This window comes from Glandiceps talaboti, chromosome 2, assembly GCF_964340395.1.
Source record: "Glandiceps talaboti chromosome 2, keGlaTala1.1, whole genome shotgun sequence".
Taxonomy (NCBI): Eukaryota; Metazoa; Hemichordata; class Enteropneusta; family Spengelidae; genus Glandiceps; species Glandiceps talaboti.
This window is the reverse complement of record NC_135550.1, coordinates 9,448,291-9,471,123: the sequence shown is the minus strand read 5'-3', so window position 1 is coordinate 9,471,123 and position 22,833 is coordinate 9,448,291. Positions and strand designations below refer to the sequence as shown.

General features: G+C 34.7%; 1 protein-coding gene across 3 annotated transcripts in view; it reads left to right on the top strand.

The window, feature by feature from the left end:
- LOC144453546 (mitogen-activated protein kinase kinase kinase kinase 3-like) overlaps window positions 1-22,833 on the top strand; it is a 62,379-nt gene that overhangs the window by 586 nt on the left and 38,960 nt on the right. For all 3 annotated transcript variants that reach the window (XM_078144862.1, XM_078144861.1, XM_078144860.1), the window contains exons 2-3: window positions 2,687-2,744; window positions 19,609-19,764. In XM_078144862.1, the coding sequence (XP_078000988.1) occupies window positions 2,687-2,744; window positions 19,609-19,764 (214 nt within the window). The remainder of the gene's footprint in view (window positions 1-2,686; window positions 2,745-19,608; window positions 19,765-22,833) is intronic.

The window sequence follows — 22,833 nt, the reverse complement described above, 5'->3', positions numbered from 1 at the left end:
CTGTTTGGTGTCGGCCAGTCGTGTTGTTCTCGGTCAACCATTTGTTTATTTCGCGTAAAAAATACCCAAGTGGAAGCAGACGTTATCATATCTCTCACAAGACAAGTATTTATAAAGTTAATTTACAACCCAAGTCAGCGCCCCCAAATTCTAAGTGCACATTTTCGGTTTGAACTGCCATAATTATGATCAAATTATGCGAAATGTTTGCAAGTAAGAATCATACAGGGGCGTGCTAGCTCTATAGCAATATTATGATGTCTGACAAATCGAGTAGTGAATGGAATGTCCCAAGTATATTGTATACGCCCCTGACATGACAATTCTATTTTTTGTGACGTTGTGTTCTCCAAGTGGATTGTTATACTGGCTCGTTGCAGGGGTCTTTTCTCGACTCTTACTGCATGCATGCCAAGTTTTTGACTTAAATTTTACAGATCACAAACACCAAACATTTCTAATACACTGCGGTATCATGATTAGCATCACCCAAACGGATTAGACACATCAGATTATGCGACAGGAAAATAGAGACTGCTAAAAAGTGGTGGTGAACCTATGCATGAGTCACATTGTTAATATTTATGAATTGTAGGGTCATCTTTCTCAAGGTCTTTTGAGAGAGATGAATAAAATTCAATTAATAGTTACCTTTAGTTTATATTTGACAACCTTTCTACAAATGCACCAGATTGTGAGTTTTTGAGAAATATATATATATCAATATTGTCAAACATATCATTCCTGCACCGGTTGCATTGTACCAACCACATCTGTACTTGAGCGAGTGTTTTGAACCCAGTTCTAGTAATATTTATAAAGCTAATGCTATGACTCAAACATAACAGATGCTTGGTATAAATTGGAAGTTTTTCTAGCATTTCATTTCAGCATGGAACTATTACTACTTCCATGATTTCAGTTTATCCAGCTACATAGTCCAGAGTACAATGTGGTACATTAGTGTTGAAAAAAAGGAGAATTTATCTCAAATAAATCATGCAACTGTTAGTTATTATTATATAATTAACGTAACCAAGTGCTTTAATATTGGGGTCATCAGAGTAACCATCAATCTCAAATGACTCCATATCCATAATTTAAAACACTTTTACATGGACAAGAAGTGAAAATGGAGATGTTTACTATTTAGATTTTTTTAACATAAATTATACTTACAGAAATTCTGAAATGATAAATTCACAAATTCAGTCTAATTCTGTGTAACTGTAATATCCTGTGACATTTTGATATGAGTTATACTCCAAGGAATGCTGCAACATACCTATTTATGATTTTGTGTTTGTTTTTCTGTTCAAGCGTGCACTATGAAACACTGTTCAGTTCACCGTGATGACTCTCTAGACATCCAAAATGTCATAAAATATACATGTATACATGCCATGAATTCTTTATGGAGAGAAACTAGGAATTCAAAAGTATTTCAAAATATGATAAATTATATACAGAATCAAGCTTTTTAGTTGTGATTTATAAAGAAATACATCCTTTTTGATAAAATTGAGTTTTAAAATTCTTTAGTATTTTTTTGTATATTATTGAATAATTATTGTAAAATAGCAATGATCAAGCCCCCCACCCCCACCCACCCCTCACCAGATGAGTGATGGTTATGTAAACCATAAATAAGTCCCTTCCTAGTTCCTGTTATTTATAGAAGACAAAAGAAAGTAATTATTATACAAATCTATTGTTTTGTTATGCAAATATACCTGACCTCCATTGAAATTCTTCTTGGATGCACCACTTCCTGTCATTACTCAGACTGAACATCCAAGCCACATGGATTTTAAGTTCAGAAATCTATCATTAAGCAATAATTGTATTATAGAATAGATGAAAAGAGATAGACACCAATTTTAACATAAAAATGATAAAGCCATCACTGCTTACTTCATGGATGACATTTTAAATTTGTGTGGTGATGATTTATATTCTTGTCTTTTTGTCACTGCATGGATTGCTCAGATATTATGTTTTGAGTTCTGAATTTATGTCAGATCTATCCACAAAGTATATAAGCATCTAAAACAGCTAAAATATAGATAATATTTGGAATGAAATTGTGATTTTGTATCAAATTTTCACAGTCGTCATAATAGGTTGTTGTTTTTTTTGCTAAGATTTAGAATACTAGTGACAAACAGAAAGGACCCTGGTGAAATGTGGACATTTTATCAATATGTCATTCATGATTGTATAATGGGGAAATTGTGTGAAATGTCAGAGTCCCTGGGAACTCAGGTGGACTTGAAAATTTCACACCCATCATAAAACACTCCTACGACCCCAGTTTGTGATAGTTTTAATTCTAACAATGAATAAAAGCAAGAATTTCAGACTTAAATATCATATGTTTGTCTGAGTCCAATCTTGACGAGAAAGGATTTACTCTGCTATTTACTATTGAGAGCATATAAAATCGCAATGTTCAAACATGTTTTGTTCAAGAAGAGACTCAGACAACATTGTTTTAAAAAATTTGACAATTCGGATTTGATTTACGCACAGCATTGTTTACAACTTGCAATATCTGTATGAACCTGAAGCTCTCATTCAATTCTGCCGTTCAGCTTTTGGGGGTCTTTTTTGATGCATGTTTTTAAAAGTATTGATGTAAACCTATTTATGTTCAGTGTCTGATGATTGTGTGTTTTCATTGCAGGCTCGTATGAGAACAACGGGAGAACTTGCTGCAATTAAAGTTATAAAGATAGAACCAGGTACGTCATTGAATTATAGGAACCGAAATCAGTGGCATACACTAGGTAGAACAATCTACTGGAAACGTTTACTTCCTTGACCCAAATGAGACAATCTACTCTAAAATGCCATTTTGTAGGTCATGAGTGCAACTTAACAACTAGAGGGTATTAGTTTTGATTTGTCAATACTAGTCGGAGTGCTATTTTGAAGGTCCTAAAGAGATCAATAATCTGTTGCATACTACTGTGGTCGTTGGCTATGATGTACTGGTTATTTTATTTGTTTATTATTATTAATCTTTCAAATACAGACACCATTTCACTGCTTAAGCACTGTTCTCCCAATGGAACCTGTTGCAAGATTACGTACACAGAAAAAAAAAAGGGGGGGGGGGCAAACTAGGACAAAAAGTTACAGAGGCATAGTGTACTTTAAAAGATATCTAATTACTTCACCAGACTACATCTCTTTTAAATATCGATAGGTTCGGTGCTGATCTTATTAATAGGGGTAGATTGTTCCATAGAACAGCACCACTGTAGTGAAACGCCTGTTTCCCATATTCAGTTTTAACTGTAGGGATGTATAACAGTATATGTTACTTTTACTGGCCTGTCTTGTGTTATGAAGGTGAATTTGGTTGGAAAGACTGAACATTTCTGTGAGGTAACTGAGGTGCATTACCTGGTATGGATTTGTAGACGAGTGTTGCCAGATTGTACCACATTCTATGATGTTACGTATTACAATGTATTACAGTAGATAGGAGGACCCCTTCCTGGGAAGATTACTGTAAAACTGCACAACTCTTCAGTTTATAGGAAAAATAAGTCCCAGCTGTGTTTTAAACTACAAACAAGGGGCTTGTGTGTATTATAGGCCTTAGTATCACTATGTGGATTATTGCTCTGTTCTTGGTGGAGAACAACATGTCAAGTTTAGTTGTATGCTGAGATGTAAACAGAAACATTGTTTCTCAGCTTACAGAGAGATTCATAATATAAATTCATTGCAACCGTCAGCCTACTTGGGTACGGATAAACATAAGAAGGTCCTAATCCAATGCATACTCTGCACACTTGGGATAGTGGTAGAGATTGGAGATTGCAAGTCTGTCTTCAGTCTTTTCATAGTATTTGTTGAATAGATCACAACTGAACTGTGACATCACATAACATGGGTTATTATGCAAATGTTGGTAATCTTGTCGGTTGACACACAGTGTACAGAGACTGGGGTAATGGTGATTTGTTTTGTTGTGTACATAGAGCATAATTTTTGGCATTATAGTGATCTTAATCAAGATGAAGACCGAAGAGCATTTTCCATGTATACATACATATATTTTATATAGATCATTTGAAATAAGTCGTATACTATCAGAGTTTGTATATCTTAACCTAAAAAAGTTACATCTGGTTTGAAGTAACACGGTTATTATATATATCAAAAAAAAATTTCAATTTCTGTGACTTCATAATTCAAATTTGCATCTCAGTTTTCTGCAGTGTGGTCATCCTAAAGTATAATTTACATTGTGATCTGTGAAGGAAGGATTTCAATGTTGGAATATTAAGGATAGGAAATGCAGTGTAGTTGTGAGTGTAGGTGATTAAAAGAATTGTCAGTCGTGAAATCACCATGAATGCACACAGGATATGTACACAGTAGTCGGTACATGTACAAAACAGAACCTACAGGGTATCAAGGTATTTCAAACATTCGGTATTGTACTAGCACATATGTGTGTTTGTGCATTGTATGTACATGACTGCTGGTTTCCTACAATAGAATCCATGTATGCACACAGTGTGTAATGGATGTGTTATGTTTAAATATGGCTGTCAGAATCAACCAATTACTGTTCACTCTTTCAGTTTAGTTCAAAATGTATATGTCTTATAGTAAGTGTTGGGGTTAAACATGGCCGTCAGAATCAATCAATTACCGTTCACACTTCAAAATATATGTCCCACAGTAATGCAAGTGTTGGGGTTAAACATGGCTGTTGTTATCAACCCATTAATATTGTACAAATTTCCACACCATTAAGTGATATCTTTCTAAAAGTGGTATAAGCCATGATTGCAATGGAACTAGTTTTGATAAGTCTGACAGGATTCTACTGGTATCAAGTGTTGTATAACCTTTATACATGTATGTATACATATCTAGGTGTCCATGGCACTTGATACTCTCATCTAACTGTACTGCTGTAATCATTGTCAAATGGTAGTGTGTAGTCAAGCAAATACTCTCACTTTTATATTTAAAGAAATATATGAAAAACATGTTTCGAAAGGAATGCTAATGTGATATGTGCTTGTAGTTTGTGATAGTAATCATGTATTTTTACAGACTATTTAGGTATAGATAATCGTAAAACTGTTTTTGAAAAAAATAAATTAGGAATCTGTTCTCATTTGACTTGTTCATTCAACTTCTTTACCAAACAGAATATATTTTCTTATCTCAGTCCAAAGTGATTAGTGAATTCAATTTGTTGATTTTGTACTTCGATCTGACTCAAATTATAAGGTGAACTTAAAGATTAGTTTTATGGAGAAAGCAAAGCTTAAAGACTATATGTGTGTGGTGATGCTCTGTCCATGGATTTTAAAAACTTTAAAAAGGCAATGTCTACAGTCAGGGTCAAAGGTGAAATAAATTAGGTCAAAGGTGAGAGATACATTTCGAGTAGTAAAGGAAGTCAATGAGAAATATTTATAAGAAGTGTTCTTAGATTAAACTCATAAAACTTATAAAACAGATGGCGTGATTGGAAGTATTTGAAACATCTGTCACTGAGCTGGACAGTTTAATATAGGTATATCAATGACATTTTGGATCAAAGACATTGAGTTCAGAAGGAAAAATATCAACCAGTGTCTTTTATTTAGGTTTTGGGACCATGATAGCAGCAATGGTGAAAATATGGTCAAAGTTCCATATTCATTTATTTTATACCATAATTTTGGTGTTGAAAAAATGATATCAGAACGCACACAGATTTTACATTGTTGTTGGTTCCTCAAATAAAGTCAGGACATTTTTTGTTCAATCACTTTTTTTGGCAGTGAAAGAATCTTGAGTATTGAGAAAGATAAGACAACGAAGTAGAACTGAACTGCATGTGATTGATATAGAGAATGCCTTACTTGAATGTCAACACAGGATGTTACAAATTGCAGTAAAGTATTTCTATAATGAGTACACATATGTACTAATCAGGCCAGGAAATGTGGTATGACAAATGACGCTCATACATGGAATCACGCTTCTAATGTTAAGGCATCTATATTTCCTAGAGACACAGTCATTTATTTAAAGGATATCATGCAATGACAAACAACCATGGATGTCGACAGAGATTTGCTAAAACTGACAATTTGGAAATCTGGTAGTCTAAGGCTATATAGACACAACTTCTCAAGCTGCCCTGTTAGCAGATCAGGGTAGACTGATTTGGGCCAAAAAAACACAACATATCTTATATACATGGTGTAAGTTACAACTTGTATGTAGTTGTCAGCAACAGTTCATTTTTTCAGTGGTGAAATTGTTATCTGTTTACCTTATGTATAATAATATTGTAATGTTCATTCTGTTGTTTCCTCACATACAATATTCTTTTATTATTCCTCCCATTGTTAAAAAAAATGTAAAAAAGAATAGAAATATCAGTTACAAAATTCCTTTCGTAATGCAAATTATGTTTCACTCATTATTACTTGAACTCCTATTGAAAAAAAAAGCCATAGTCATTTCTAATGAATATTTCCACATGATCAATCATCTGGTAAATATGTTAAGAGTTTCTTTGAACCTGAAATACATGAAAATAACATCCATAATGTATTGTATTATGGTGTATTATTTATACTAAGATCATATTCTATTTGCTGGAAAGTGTATTTCAAGGTATTAGAACTCCAAAATATAATTCCACAAAAGTGATGAATTTTAAAAGGTGCATTTTTTTTTTCATTTAGTATTTGTTGTGTCAAAATTAGCGATGTCATTTCGCTGTCTTTTTTGCATTTGTAGCTTTTCAATCATGCAGAGATCTTGCTGTCTATTAGTCACTTGCTCTCAGAATGTCTTCCTTGAGACTGTATTTAGTATGTATTTCCCATTGAATGGTCGATAGGGTTACAGTCGATATTGGTTTTACTCTATTGTGGTACATGCATACCTAATGAACCAGGAGTCACGACAACATCAAACCTGTAGGGTAACACAGTCAGTGTGAGAAATAAGTGGCTGTCTGTCAGGTGGACTGTGGTATGTACATGTATGTATCTTGTACAAGGAAAGCTGTGGTGCAATTTAAGTAATACCTGCACACAGGCTAATAACTTTGGTCTTTAAATGAGGTAATAAAACGCAAACTAATGGATTTTTCTGTAACTCCTTGTCAGTTTACACAGCCTGATTGATAAGACAACCAATAGCATAATTATATTGACAGTAAAGGCTGACAGTCACATCCTTTGGCCAACCAGTAAGGGTGATCTAAAAAATGATTGCTATATTACTCAAGGTTCATGACCTCACAGCAGAGGTCATCCAGGTCAAATGTAAAGCAGCCTGGAACTCTATTTTAACCTGTGAATATGTCAGATTATAATGTTGATATGATCTTATCAGTCACTAAGTTGAAGTAGTAATGTTCCAATAATATACCCCTGTAAGGCCTTTGCATGTATGTGTTTTTTCCTTGTTTACTTTCAAGTAAATACACATTCAACTGAGGCTTCATGGGTTACCATGGATACTGTGTCAGCAGCCTCAGTTTAGATGACAGTATAAACCAATAGTTGATTTTCCAGTTCAAAGATGCATTGCACAAGAGGATGTCGTTTATGTTGTTACAGTTAGTCTTGTTGTCTTTATTACGTTTGAAATAACATTTTTATCAGGAAATGGTGGAAAGACATGTTGACCTCTTTGATTATGAGTGATTTTATAGAACAAAGACTAAACACCATCAGTGACAGAGAGATTTTATGGATGAACACAGGGTATGGTCAAGTGACAACCATCCCACTGTGTAGTGCATGCAAACCCCTCAGTATATACATGGCATTGTATGGCGAGACGTGCAATGCATTGTGGAACAGGCAACAGGTCTGTTGCAAATATTTCAATCTATATATTATATCAAAACCCAACTAAATCTGGGGTCTTCAAGACAAACAATTCAGGTACACCATACTTCTGCCTAAAGTACATATAGGACAAATAACGCATTTTCATTTATGCTGAAAACGTGTACTTCAGTCAGGAGTTCTCCTGTAGGTGTTGCAAGTCAGGACTATACAAGTACAGGGGGAGGGGGGGGGGGGTGTTTCATAGTACAGAAACATCAAATATTCCTTTCTTACCTATGTAAAATAGGCCAATGTCACAATGAATCAGTGTTTTTTACATTAAACGTATTGCCCTTTGGTGTCAGTTTTTCATAGTTAAGGGTAAAATGTAAATGTCAGGAACAATGGTAGACTTTAGAATACATAAATTAAACATTGTATGTAACATATATATAGGCAAGATGACACATATATTAATGTTTCATAAATTATGATTTATAGCAAGTGTAGCTGACTTAGTCAATATCATAATTGGTGAGATCAGCCCATAGATGATAATTTTATCAGTTAATGAAATAAAACTTTATAATAGTAACATTCAAGTGAATATTTGATTCAAACATGCTACAAATATCGATGTATAAAGAACATCAATTCATAATTATTTATCAAATTTTCGCAAGAATTGATTTGCACTTGGCTGTTTTGTGACCTAAACACTACAATCACCAATATTAAATTTGCATATTTTTCCATCACGATGGTAAAACTCAAGTTTGAATATTAGCTGTTATAATTGTATCAAAATTTCAAATTTTGAGAGCCGAGGAAGACGCACCTGTTTGTTTTTAAATCCAGGTTCCCAAAGAAATATAGTAATTCAATAAGTTTATATATGTATGGTATTTTATTGAAATCCGCATAGCGAGCGCAGACAGTTTTACATGACAGCCCAGTTGAGGAGAGACAACGATTACTCACTATTTGATAGACCTAGATTTGTCTGTTAGTCATGCCCTATATATTGTGTGAGGGTGGCTATTTCATGACTCATAGGTCAACCAAAGGTCAATTAGTTATTTGAATTCAGGAAGGTGGGTGTATGCTGTTGATATAAGCACTGGAAAAATAAAAACATAACTCAAGATTTGACATTGATTGTGTTATATCACATATTCAGGGCTTGAATTTTAATAATACAGAAGGCTGTAAGTGAAAATTGATTTCTCTTGCTTGGTCTAACAGACTGCCATGTTATAAATTAGGTAGTCTAGATACAACATACAGTCTGTGTACCTTGGACTACATATTGCTTATTTCAAGTCCTTATGTATTAATAGTAAACAGTTGTGTCAGTGAAGTCCCTGCCCTCAGACAGACAGAAACATTCCCCCAGGTGAATATGTTGTGAGTTAATGAATTATATGGAAAATACCTGAATAGAATTGTAATTCTAATGAAGTGCAGTATGACCAGCTGTTAGGGGTGAGGGGTCAAGGGTCACAGGTCACAGGCAAGATAAAGGGTTGTAGGTATTAAAGAGTATTTATAAACAAGCTTTGTTTTTGTAATTATAAAATGTTCCATGTGACCAGCTGTTAGGTGAGGTGAGGGGTCAAGGGTGACAGGCAAGAGTACAAATGGTTTGTTTGTGTAATGAAATACTGTTACAGATTATTCAGGGGATCACATCATGCTAATAAAACAGACATAATATCAACACTGATTGTGTTATAATGAGGTGTCTGTTATGGTATTGATGTCATAAAGGGCCATCTATGACATCAATGTTTGTGGAGTGATTTGAATTCAAGCCAATAAATTCCAGTCTCTGTGGATAGTGCCTACCTATGTGTGTCTGTGTAAATTTTATCAGCTTTCTCCCTGTGGGATATTTGTTTGTACACAACGAAGTACAAGTTGGAAGAAAGAGAATTACATTTGTATATTCTATTGCCAATAGTACTTTTGATCATATATGATACCTGAACTTAGTACGAGTAGAATGAGTATGAAAATTTGTTTATTGTAATTTGCATATCTGTGATGTCATGGCTATGAAGTTCCAACATGGACATATTTGAGAAGTGTCAATCACCTATGCTAATTTGCATATCTGTGATGGCGATGAAGTTCCTACATGTTTGAGAAGTGTCAGTCACCTATGCTAATTTGCATATCTGCGATGTCATGGCTATGATATATGAAGTTCGAGTTCCCAAGTGTTTGAGAAGCATCAATCATCTATTGTAATTTGCATATCTGTGAAGTTGCATGTAGTTCCTACATGATTGAAAAGTGTCAATCACATTTTGTAATTTGCATATGTCAAGTCTTGGCTATGCAGTTCCTACATCATATGTACTTCAGCAAAGTCTCAATGCCGATTACATGATTTGATAGCCACACTTGTACTCAGAATGCAAGTAATCTCTACCAATTATGAACTCATTTCAACCTCAAAGAGTGCTAGAATTAACTTAAAGGAGAAAGAAAGCATCTGATGATTGACATTCTGAATAACTTCAAATGATTGGGGAGTGCTTGAACATACTGTGAGATGTAAAAGAGATGTAAGACATGTAAAATTAGAATTATGTTGTGAAAACAACAATGTCTGGCATGTATCAATGAGGAAGATGAGACCTTTCCTCCGGGGTATGGTATCTGTCTGATTGAGTACAATTATAGTTTAAATCTTGGCCATCGACAGTTATCAACCCAAGCTGTGATCTTGATCAAGGTATCCGTCAAGTGGTAACATGAGACATTTTTTTACAAACCCCGGAATAGAATTCCTAAGTTGTATTTTGATTGGATTTAATGAAATCCTTGGAAACGTCTCGGGGTAGAGATTAACTTTCATGATTATTTGAATTGGAAAGGTCACCAGTCTTTTCACTTTTCTCACACTGACCTTTACGCGTGACTCGGAATACCAGAACATAATACTGAGATATGGCCAGATAGTCTGATGCCCAATAAGATTTATCACAGACGAAATGTGAGTAAGATTTCACAAAGTGAATTAGGAGAAAACATTTAGGTCAACGGTTAGTGTGAGATTACAATCTTAAAAGCGAGGAGTTTAGTTTCATGCAATTAATATAAAGACAGATTATGCATTTCTGCTTTCACTGTACCTTGTGTATTTTCCTCAACACTCGCTACATGTATGCCCCCTTCATCTAGACGTTTAAGTCCATACAAACTTACATACAAAACTATCAACTGGTGAGTAATATGAGTAGTCTAATTGGTTGTGTCATCTCTAATTTTACAATCATACACATTGGCTAATAATTATTCATCTTAAATCAGAGAAAATATTTGCTCCTTCTAAATATATAGAATTGTACACAGTTTTAATTGTCTGAATTTTTGCATTGGCAAGTTCGATAAAGAGTATATTTTTTTTGCTTCATACTTAGCCCAGATACTTGGCTATCTGATTCAACTTTACTGGCTTGACACTTGAGGTAAATGACATTTGAATCCTGATAGCCAAGTCACATTTACTAGTCTGGATGTGAACGTGGTCTCTAAGGAGAGATCTGACAGATTCTATGAAGGATAATACCAGGGACTAAGTCACAGTAAGAAGGAATAGACAAGTAAATGGCAACACAAACTAATTTATAGATCTGTCAATGCACCTGATTATTGAAATCTCGAGAGAAATTGGCAGCTATATAATTATATATGACAAATCTATACTTGTGTACAAGCTGTACAGTGAATATTGACTTTGACCCGCGGCATGTATGTCTTTACTAGTATGATGTAGACTATCGGAGGAAAATGTAATAAATTACAGAATTCATGTAAGTCAAATTGAATAGGATCAGTAATATGTAATATGTAATATCACTAGAATTAAGGTGAATTGGTGAATGACATGTTACTTTGAATCGGGTTCTATTAGATTAGTCTGGTTTGTGCACAGAGGCTCTCAGGTATGGTTGTGTTTTTACTACACGTAGGTAGAATCTACCTGAGTTCCTCCAGTCATTTTGCCCTGGTATATAATGTATTGGAAATGACCTTATTTCCCCCATTATTACCTGGTTTTCAAACCTTAAGTAAAAACACTGATGGCTATGCTTGAAATGAGATACCTGGAAAATAATTTGTACTCTGACCCCCACCCCCACAACTGTGCACCACAATGAAGTAGCTACATATAAGTGGAAGTAACCAAATATCACATGTATGGTTTGCCTATAAATTGTATCTCGCATCATCTTCATCTAAACACTTTGAATGCATTCTTTGGCATTTAAGACACATATTTCATTCAGTGTAATGGCTGTTGTTTGCAAAGAAAAGCTAAAAATATGTAGAAGTAGAAAACAGGAAACTGGTGGAATGTTAAGATGACAGTTGACCAAGTTAGACACATATATAATGTATGCAGTGAGATGAGAGTCAATAGAAATGTTTATAGTTTAACAAACTTACTGAGACTGCTGCATGTACCGTTCATTACTAATCATTTTTGATGAGTTGATAAATTTTGGGAAGTTCAGGAAAAAATTATACAGTTAAGCTAATTGACATTTTATACCTGCAAAAATTGTTTGTGTTACAATGTTACATGTAATAATACCAGCATCAGTATTTGTGCTAGCGGTTTAGGGAACCCTGGTAATACTAACAGAAAGGGGAAATCTGACAAAATTGACATTTGTTTATAGTTTTCTACACACACAAATTATCAACATTTTGATCGGAAACCCTGGTAAAGTGACTGGAGAAGACAGGTATATTTTATCTACTTTAAAAAGTTATAGTACCCTTTTAAAAAAAAACAGAGCATATATATCATGTATGATAACTATTTCATATGTTGATAGGAAATGCTGGGATGTAAAGATTCAAGTGTGAAACGCAATAATTCAGAGACGACCCCCCACCCCCACCCCCCACCCCTTTCCTCCAGCAGGAGCTATAGGACTAGCCAGTGCAAAATTTTGGATTCTGAAACAGTGGGATATTCTTTGAACTTGACCTTCAACCTGACCTCCACTATGACCTACAAAAGAGACACTTTGTTTATTTTCTTGACCCCATCTTGACTTCAGAACCAATCACCTGTAATTTTTTTAAGTGTAAAATCATGAGGCCATTTTGGTTGAAACTTGTGATTCGGCAGATGTGGTATTTAGAACTTTTGACCTTTGCCCTAATCACTTTCTTGACCTTATTATTGTATACTTTCAGATGAAGACATATGTAAATAACTCAGAATTTAAAAACAATGGATTTTTCTCTTAACTTTAACCTTTCCCCTGTTTACTTTCATGAGTAATTATTAGGAATAACATTGGGAAAAAACAGCAAAACAAACACAACTGAAAATAGCATAGATGTCTGCTAACAAGTAAACTAAATAGAGATTTTTTAACGCAAAATATCTTAATTGATACATTGTATGTATTTTTAGGATGTACGTATATTATATGTATGCAGAGTGCTCCATCACAAAGTAACACCACATGATTTTATCATATCAACACTTGGCAACATTTGACAAAAAATATTTTTAGAATTAGCATATTTTATCATTGTCATCCATTGGTCTAATGTGACCATCCATGTAAAAGTGTTCAAGATATGCTAGTAGTAGACTTGTACCCCCAGGGTATCATTACCATTTACCCATAAGAGTCATGTGTACATGATAGAGCAAACTGTTCACTAAATCCTGAAGGTATTAGTGCCTGAACCTAGAGGAGGTATCTGATTGCCTCCAAAGGTCCTTATATGTCATCAAGCCTGTATGTATTATCGTTGGTAAGCTTTCAAGCTTTCACTAAGGCACTTTACAATATAGTAACCGGAAACCAACTGTGATTAATGAATCTGTATATTTCAGTGTGAACCATAAATTCTTTGTACAATAAAACAACTCTGTCCTTGCCACCACAACCTGATGCCAAACACCATTGCCATTTTAGTTAGGATTTTTGAAATTTGGTAATAACTGGTTGCCATAGCAACTGATTCATGTTTTAAGTATAGGAATGTGACTGATTTGAGTGAAAGTTTTATACTTGTAACTTCCATTGTCTATAATGTCAAACTTTTCATTGTTAGCGGTAGCATCAGTTATGATGACTCAGACAACACATGTGGGATGTGTGTCTTATTTTTTCAATTTTGTGTATGTCAGAACTTCAGAAGACAATGATATGTAGGCACATTAATACTGATAGGACGTCATCCCTCTGAAGGGATGCACATGCTGTGATGAGTACATTGACCTGTGTGTACATTCATACTAACTTGTTAGATGCAAGATGTCAGTGATATTTATAATATATCATAATCCGGATCACTTGTACCTTAGTCGAGAGGCTATCCGTGGCTTCAGAGATCTCTCTTGAAAAGAGATTTACATGTAAAACTACACTGGTACAATGTACATGTACAGCCTTTGGACTACTTTTACCTCAAAATATCCTTTATAAGGCCAAAAAACCAAAATAATTTTTGTCTAAAATGGTGAACGACATGATTTAAAAAAAAAATATTCTCAGAGTCAACAAACCTGTCACTCAGTTACTGTTCTTTTTATTTAATACTTTAGAGCAAGTGTGTATGTAGGGCAGATATCATCTGCTTGTTCATGATTGGCTCTGCAGTTGTCTTCCCTGAAGTAGGGAGCATTATTTTTGTGTTTCCCCTCAGATCAGCAGACTGCATGGGCTGGACAAACACACACAAAAAAAAAAGACCGACGCGAGGGCATTTAAGTGATGTGCCTTTCTTTTTCTTTGGCCTAAGCATTTGTTCTTTGTGATGAGATGAACATGCTGTGAACACACGTCATTTGTGTAGTACGTTGACCTGTGTGAATGTTCATAGAATCATACCAAGTTTTATATTCATTGTACAATATCATTTTGAATATCTGTGTTACATCATTTCTATCTCAAAATATCCTTATATAAACATTTATTCATTGTATGAAAAGGAGGAGACACATGCTGTGAACGTACATTTGGGCAGTACATTGACCTGTGTGAACATTCATAGCATAGAATCATTCCAACTTCTATATTCATGATAAGGTATTGTGGTAAATAACTGTACTATGAGATCGTTTCTATCTCAAAATATTTCTGTACAAACATATGTTCTTTGTATTTCACATTATCCATGCCATGTGAGATATATTTACCAGTGTAAGTCTGATTGTCCTTCAAAAGATGATTTTGAAAGAGGTTTGCTGGAAGATGATCCAGCACAGCTGTGACTGTCCAGGCAATTGTGCCTTGTTCAATATGTAGTGTACATACATGTATCTACTGAAAGATTAAACTAGAAATGGTGTGTTTGCGATCAAAACCTTTGAAATGAATCTGCCTCTGATTATACCAAAGTGTAGTAACTAACTAACACGGTGTATCAGCTTACCAGATCACTGTCGTTTGAAAATGGATGAAAAACAATTTCATACATTTATCATAATTTCTATACGAACATATTAAAATGATCAAAGTCGAAAGGACACAGAGCTGATAAATTGAGTCTGGAAGGAACTGTTTTGCTGTGTAGTAGGTAGTAGGGCAAGGTTTTTAGCTCCGCTGTCAGCGAAAGCTGAAAGCGTAGCTTTAGGTATAGGTGGGTATTGAGGTATAGAGAGTAGAGTGAATCATAGGTGTCCGTCAAACTTTTATATTTTTACTATCTATTCCGAAAGTGACAGTCGGAATTCTTCGATATTTGGTGTGCATGTTCCCTGGGGGGAGGCTATTCAGATTTGTTCATGCCAAGTTGATCTGTGCCATTTTCAATTTTTTATGATTTTTTTTCATAAAATGTCATTTTCATCAACTCCTTGAAAACCTCTTATTAGATTGCTTTGATATCTGGCGTGTTGATGCGCAGGGGGTAGCTTACTCAGATTTGTTAATTTCAAGTCAGCACATCCTCATTTTTATTTTTTATGATTTTTTTTTTGTAATTTGAAAAAAAAATGAATATGTTAATGAGCATAATGACCGACGCCATATTGGAAATCAGTCGACGAGACTTTAAGTAAACTGCCACTTTTCAAAAGACACTATTGACGTCAAACAAGCAATGTAATATGTGCTATAGTCATAATTCTACGCATTGGGCGCCCAAATGACAAGCGTTTGTTCGAAACAGGGTTGTAAACTTCAAATCCAATTCTGCACCCTTCTACATAATCAGCCAGTCCGCAACATCCTCATTTGCATACTCTATCCTGATTCGACCAGAAACTGAAGGTGACCTCATTTGACCGAGCGATTTTCCACAGCAAGTATCTTGTATCAACACAGGACGTTCTTGGTATTCACTAAAATCACACTTCAGACCCACTATAAAAGTGTGATGTTTTCAGATAACATGTAACTTGTGGTTAATTCTATATTGTCGTGCAATTTGGAATGACAGTGAACCAGAATTCAGACAACTTGCGTAAGGAAGGGCATGCCAGGCATGCGGTTGAAGTTTATATGGCCGACAGTTCACATGTAAAGTTAAACGACATGAACGTGTCTTGCCTTTCCAAAATGCAAATATTTGGCAAGTAAAAATAATTAAAATAATTACAACTTTAATTTGGCTTCAGACTTTGCATTATGTTTTGCGTATCTTTCCCCGTTTTACATGTAAATCCGAAAAGGTTCTCTCTCATCATGTCATCAGTGTCAGTGATCATACCGCGCGGGGCTGCTTTGAGTACGAACGAAGTGAGGCATGTTGAGGTATTTTGTTGAGAATTATAAATATTGCGAAATGTCAAGTACAAGGTTTAAATACAATGGAATGATGAAAAAAATGGCAGAGTCTGCTGACAGGCGCCGGTCACAAGAAATACTGTGAATTAAAATATCAGACGATGTATGTATAATCGCCGACAATCCACCCGTATGCATGAGGGACTAACCCGGAAGCAAGTCGTTGTCAGCCATACGTTACAGTGGTAACATCGTCCGAGAAATCGCTGCGTTCAGAGTGTCATTATTCACAGAATTGTTGTTTTCGAGTGAAAACCCGTCTTGAATTGTATAATTCTAACAAATGAAGACATGTCAAGTTATATTTTGAAAGTTGTATCGCTAGTTTGAGACGATTTTCTCACGTACTATCGAGGCTTACTTGGAAGTAGTAGGACCTTATAATTACTCCAGTTCATCGGGAAGTTTAGCCAGTCCGATAATTCTTTCTGGTTTAGTTTACAACACTTTTGATCACGCAGATTTTGTTGTTGTGATGAAAAGAAATAAAAAAAAAGATCATTTCAACCATTTCGTTGTGTTTTCTTTGTGAAAGGTAACCGAACATGAACGAGTGTTACCACTGTAACGTGTGGCTGAGAATGACTCTCTTCCGGGTACTTGAGATTGTCGCCGTACGGAAACTAAGATGGCGATTAATACATTTCTTCCCTATATATATCTACCACAACTAGTACAAGTTGAATGTTGTTGACTTTGTAAATTTGTTAGAAAATTGAAATTCAAATTGCCTCAAAATTATTTTAGATCCCTAGTTTATTTCATTCATCATTAAAATTTTCCAGGGTTACAGCTGTAAGACACTGGAATTATTTATAGCCAACCTCAAAATCCTCTTTTTTTCTTTTTCTTGTGTGCATTTCCCAGTCATTTTTTTCTGAGATGTTGTGCAATTTTTCATAACAGTAGATTTTTGTTATAAAATGGTGACTATGGTATAAAAGTACAATACATTACCAACTTCTGTGTAAAATGTGTTTTATAGTGAGACATCATATGAAACCACTAACCACTTTATTGCATCGCTAAAACAAAACTGCATAGTGAAGAGCTGATGACCTGAACCACTTCTACATGTCACCAAAATAAAAAATTAAATTTAAAAAAAAACAGCGGAGCTATTCTGACCGATAGGTCGCTTGTCTTGACAGTGACTTGGGAACAACATAAATGTTGATAGCAGTTGTTTGTATTAAACACAGCATGTCATCTCATATTTATAAACTAAAACATTCACCATTCTCTGTGACCTTGTAATGAGTTCAAACTCCTCTAGGTCAATAAACAATACATTATTCCTACAATATCTCAAGATACTATATTCTGTGTACATATAGCAGTAAAGGAGTGCAAAAATCTACTAGTTTCATACCTCAGCAGACATTTTCAAGAAGGTTTGATTCATTACATGAACCACAGTCACTTGTGGGCTAATATTCTGTTCAAGGATTGTTCTAGTACAAAACGTTCACGTCATTAGGTATTGAAATCTCTCTTTCTACCAAGGGGTATTTGTTTGTACACAAAACCTACAAGTATGGGAAAAACAAGATTAAATATAATATTCAAAAATACCACTGCTGGTATCTGTACACATAAACAATATCATGACTGGTGATATGAACATTCTATAATACTGACATAATTATTGACTGTTAAAGCTACAAAAATGGTTATACAACATTACATTAAGATGAAGGCAACATGTAAGTTTTGCAATTTCATTTCACTTGATGGTGATATTCCTGCAGTCATATTCACAAGGCTATATTAGTAATAAATGTCATCCAGCTTATATGCTCATCAGTGACAGAAACTATCTACATGTAATATGAGTTGAGTATGTTTTTTTTTTTATATCAAGAAAGGTACATGTACTCAGAAATTACAAGAGGTCTTGGCAAATGTTACTTTTCTTCAAGGTACATGTAGAACACTGCAGCTGTATCATCAGCATGCTCAACATATTTCCTTAGACCTCCAGCATGATTAGGAGACACCTAATCATTGAAGAATAGTGACATTTGGCATAATCACATTTCGTCATTTGTCATTTTGTGTGTGTGTGTGTGTGTAGATAAATCATATCTCATGAAACACGAAACGTAACTAAATGATAACACACCAATAACAGTATCAGATGGCTGTACAAATATGCAGATTCCAGGAAAAGGTTCATCATTTGTACATAAAAGTTAGATTAATATGAATACCTCCATATATATCATGTGTTTATGATATGAAAATTAATATGTATACTATGATGATGTCATTTTACAAGAATCCCCACCCTTCAGTTGTCTAGTTCATCCATATAAATACTAAAATAGAATAGATATGTAATCTTCAGTAGACATTTGGTTCTAAACGATAAGCTAGAATTGATCAATGGGCCCTTGGCATCCGTATCATTGTGGAAATGAACCCATAGCATTTGTACTATTGTTAAAAAGCCGTGAATACTTCACAGGGAAATGAATGTAGATTTGATTAAATATGATTTTGTGGTGGTGTCATTGTCACTCCTGGGATCGGGAAGAGTAGATTTTTCAGGCAGGATTACTGCATCCAATATTAGGTAAACCCGATGAATGCATTACATTTGTATGTACGTTGTACCATTGATTACTTGCATCAGTGCATACTAAATTGGTAATTGCACTACAGTACAACAGCAAAAACATAATTGGATACATTTACCTGGCTGTATGCGAATGATCGTGTACACAAAATACACAATTGTATTATTTTATGAAACTTGTTGTTTTTTAGCAAACATAAATAAGAAGAATGACTTGTAGACTTGTCAGCAAAGTATGTCTACTGGCATTATTACAGCTAAGATGCAGTTTACAATTTATATACCAGCAAGGCCAAGGTCATCATATGACAGGTCAGGGACCCTTTCATGCAATGATACCACACAACGTAATGTATTCCACAGAGATATTGTTTATACTGTGTTGTATGACATTTTGCCGATATTGATAAGTGATTATTTTTCCTTGCAGGAGATGACTTTTCAATAATCCAACAGGAGATTTTAATGATGAAGGAATGCAAGCACGCCAACATCGTAGCATACTTTGGTAGCTACCTACGACGGGAGAAGTTATGGATTGCCATGGAGTATTGTGGTGGTGGTTCATTACAGGATATCTATCACAGTAAGTATAGGGGGAACAGAAATCTTGAACTTATTAATGTCATGATTGCCGGTAATAATTTGTTCAAAATAATTGGTACAAGCTGAATGTAGATGTATGGGTGCATTACTGCAGGGTGTTTGATTTCCATCTAGAAGTAGAACACAACACCTTGGATTTCATCCCGAGGCAGGAATTTATATCTTCTGTAATGTCAATGCTAGTTATAATCTCTAAAATAATTAGAACAAAATGAATATAAATCTATCTATGGCCTAGAATCCATGCGTTTCTTCAGAGTCTATCATTTCCTTTGAGGTGCTATAGAAGACAACAGCATGGATGCCAGCCTGTATACTTATAGAACAGAACGTCATAGATTCCAGCCAAGTGCATACTAAGTATATCTCCAATGCTAGCTGTCAATGTTTGGTGATACTTTCCAACAAGATAATTGATACAGGTCGAACATAAATCTATGGCCGTGAATCCATACTTGACTGCAAGTCATTCTGTATCCGTGTAGAAAAGAACACATTAGATACCTGCATAAACCATATATGTACGCTGCCAGTGCTAACTGTAAAGTCAATGTGATATTTTCCAACAAAATAATTGGTACATAAATGTATGGCCAGGAGTCCATACTTTACTTCTAGAACAGAACATAGCGGATTTCGGCCTAAACTATACAATGTATATTGTCATTGCTAACTGTAAAGTCAATATGATATTTTCGAACAAAATAATTTGTACAAACTGAACATAAATATATGGCCAAGAATCTATGCTTTACTATAGGGCATTAGATTACCTAAACTAGGCTAAAGAATAGAACACTGTGGATACCAACCCAAAACACACATGTATATATCCTGCAGTCATTTCATTTCCTTCATGAACAGAACGCCCTGGAAATTTAGCCTCATACATACATACATAATCATGTATCACCAGTAATTTCATCAACTATTGTCACATTTTATCACAGACATTAAAGATGATGACATATCGTGCATACATGTACTTGATTTTCAACATCCATCATGTTCATTATCGAAGGTGTTTGCCATCAATTTTTACACAAATTACTGACAGAATTCTATTAAACATGTATTTCGTGCATGAATACCAGCATTATTACTTACTATCCATCACTTTCAAACATCAAATTATAATTATACAGTCAGGCAGTAAATACTTTTTGCATGATTTCAGGTGATTGAAATGAAAGTGATGCTCTTGGCCTTGAAATCAGAGGGAGCTTGTTTGTCAGAAAGGAAATATAGATTTCTAAAAAGATATTTCTCAATTTTTTGAATGCGATTTACTAAATTGATTTGAGAGTGTGACTTTTAGATTTGAAAGTACAATTCCACCATATCCCTAATCCTGCCACAACCACTATATTGGACATGCCCTGAAGAAGGTTAAATGCCAGAGTTAAATGTCAACTGGACAACTTTCTGAAATGCAAAGCATAGAATTGGGTCAAGAGCCTCACTTTCAGATCAAAATGAACTTTCTCCTCTGTGACCATGTTACTGCAAGTAGAGTGTTGCTATCTAAGTCTTGCACATTGAGTATTCCTGTTGTCAAGGGCTAGTTTCCTTCCTGTACATACACTGCTGGTACCATTTTAAAATATGTACTTTGTCAGTTGTGAGGTCAACCTTGAAGGTCAACTTTATGGCTACTATTTTTCTACTGTCCCAAATAACCATTCATTAACTTGGCCATATGGATATTTCTGATTTAGTAAGGTTTATGTTTTGAAGGTTTGAAGGTGAGAGTTGGCCAACATTGTAAAAATATATCTGTAAACAAACAAACATAAAAACCTGGAATCCATGCTTACTTACTATAGGGGTATTTTATTGTGTAGACAGTAGAGGTACACACACACATTTGTAGAACAGGACTGATTCTAGGCAATTTCACTACTACTCAAGATGTTAGAACGTGGAGGTGAAATACATGTATGTTATATATATACATTGTAATGTATACAACTGTGCTTTGTGTATATTAAATCATAATTTTATAACTTTTAGAGGGGAACCTTGGTGTAGCCTAAGATACTCCTGAAGGTAAATGGTACCTACTTAATACAGCCCATAAATAACAACACTATAGAGAGATATGTAAAACCATGGATCATGAATAGATGAAATGTCCTTGGACCAACCTTTTAGGATGAACAGCTAGGATAATGTGGCTTTGTTTGTAACTCAGATAGAATGAACATACAGACAATGCATGGTATTTCAAATGATATTGATAGTAATGTACTGTCAGTCAAGATGATAGACTTGTCAAATATAAAAAAAAATGTACCTCGAGACCCCCACCACTTTCATTGTGTGTCACCTTGACTTCTAGAATGATAAGATGTTTGGTGCAGGTTGTCCTGATTTGGATTTTTTCAAAAGCCTAATTTTGTCGTTCTGTTCATAATTAAAACATGATATAGAAATAGAAATATGTTATGAAATATGTTATGATAAAACATTATATTTCACTTGTGGTAGAAGTGAAGTTACCATGTTGGAATCTAGGTTTTTGAAGTGACTATGGAGCTCTTGTCCAAATCACTCAGACTTCATCAGCATAATGTTGTTATGAGTTTGAGGTCACCTGACCAAACAGCCTAACGTCATTACAGTGATGACGTCTGAGTGATTCGGACAAAAGCTACATAGTCACTTTTAAAAATCTAGATTCCAATATAGTAATTTTGCAACTACTACTAGAAATGAGAGAATCAAGTATAAATTTCTATTCTCCTATTTACAACTTGTGGATAGATATTGCACTTTACTGCCCAATACAACAGGATTGAAGAAAGAGTTTTGTTTACATTCATTCAGCTTTTTAGACTTCTCTGAATGATAATCATGCTGTGTTCAACAGTGAAAGTGTTGTTATCTATCAAGTAAAAACAACAACCTAAATTTGCAAAATGATCAGCTTTTGAAAACGTAAATGTATATGTTACATTTAGTCTTCCGGTGAACATTGCCTGTTTTAGCAGTAAATTCAGGACAGATGAAGTCAAGGCTAAATGTCCAGTAGGGTAACACATTATGT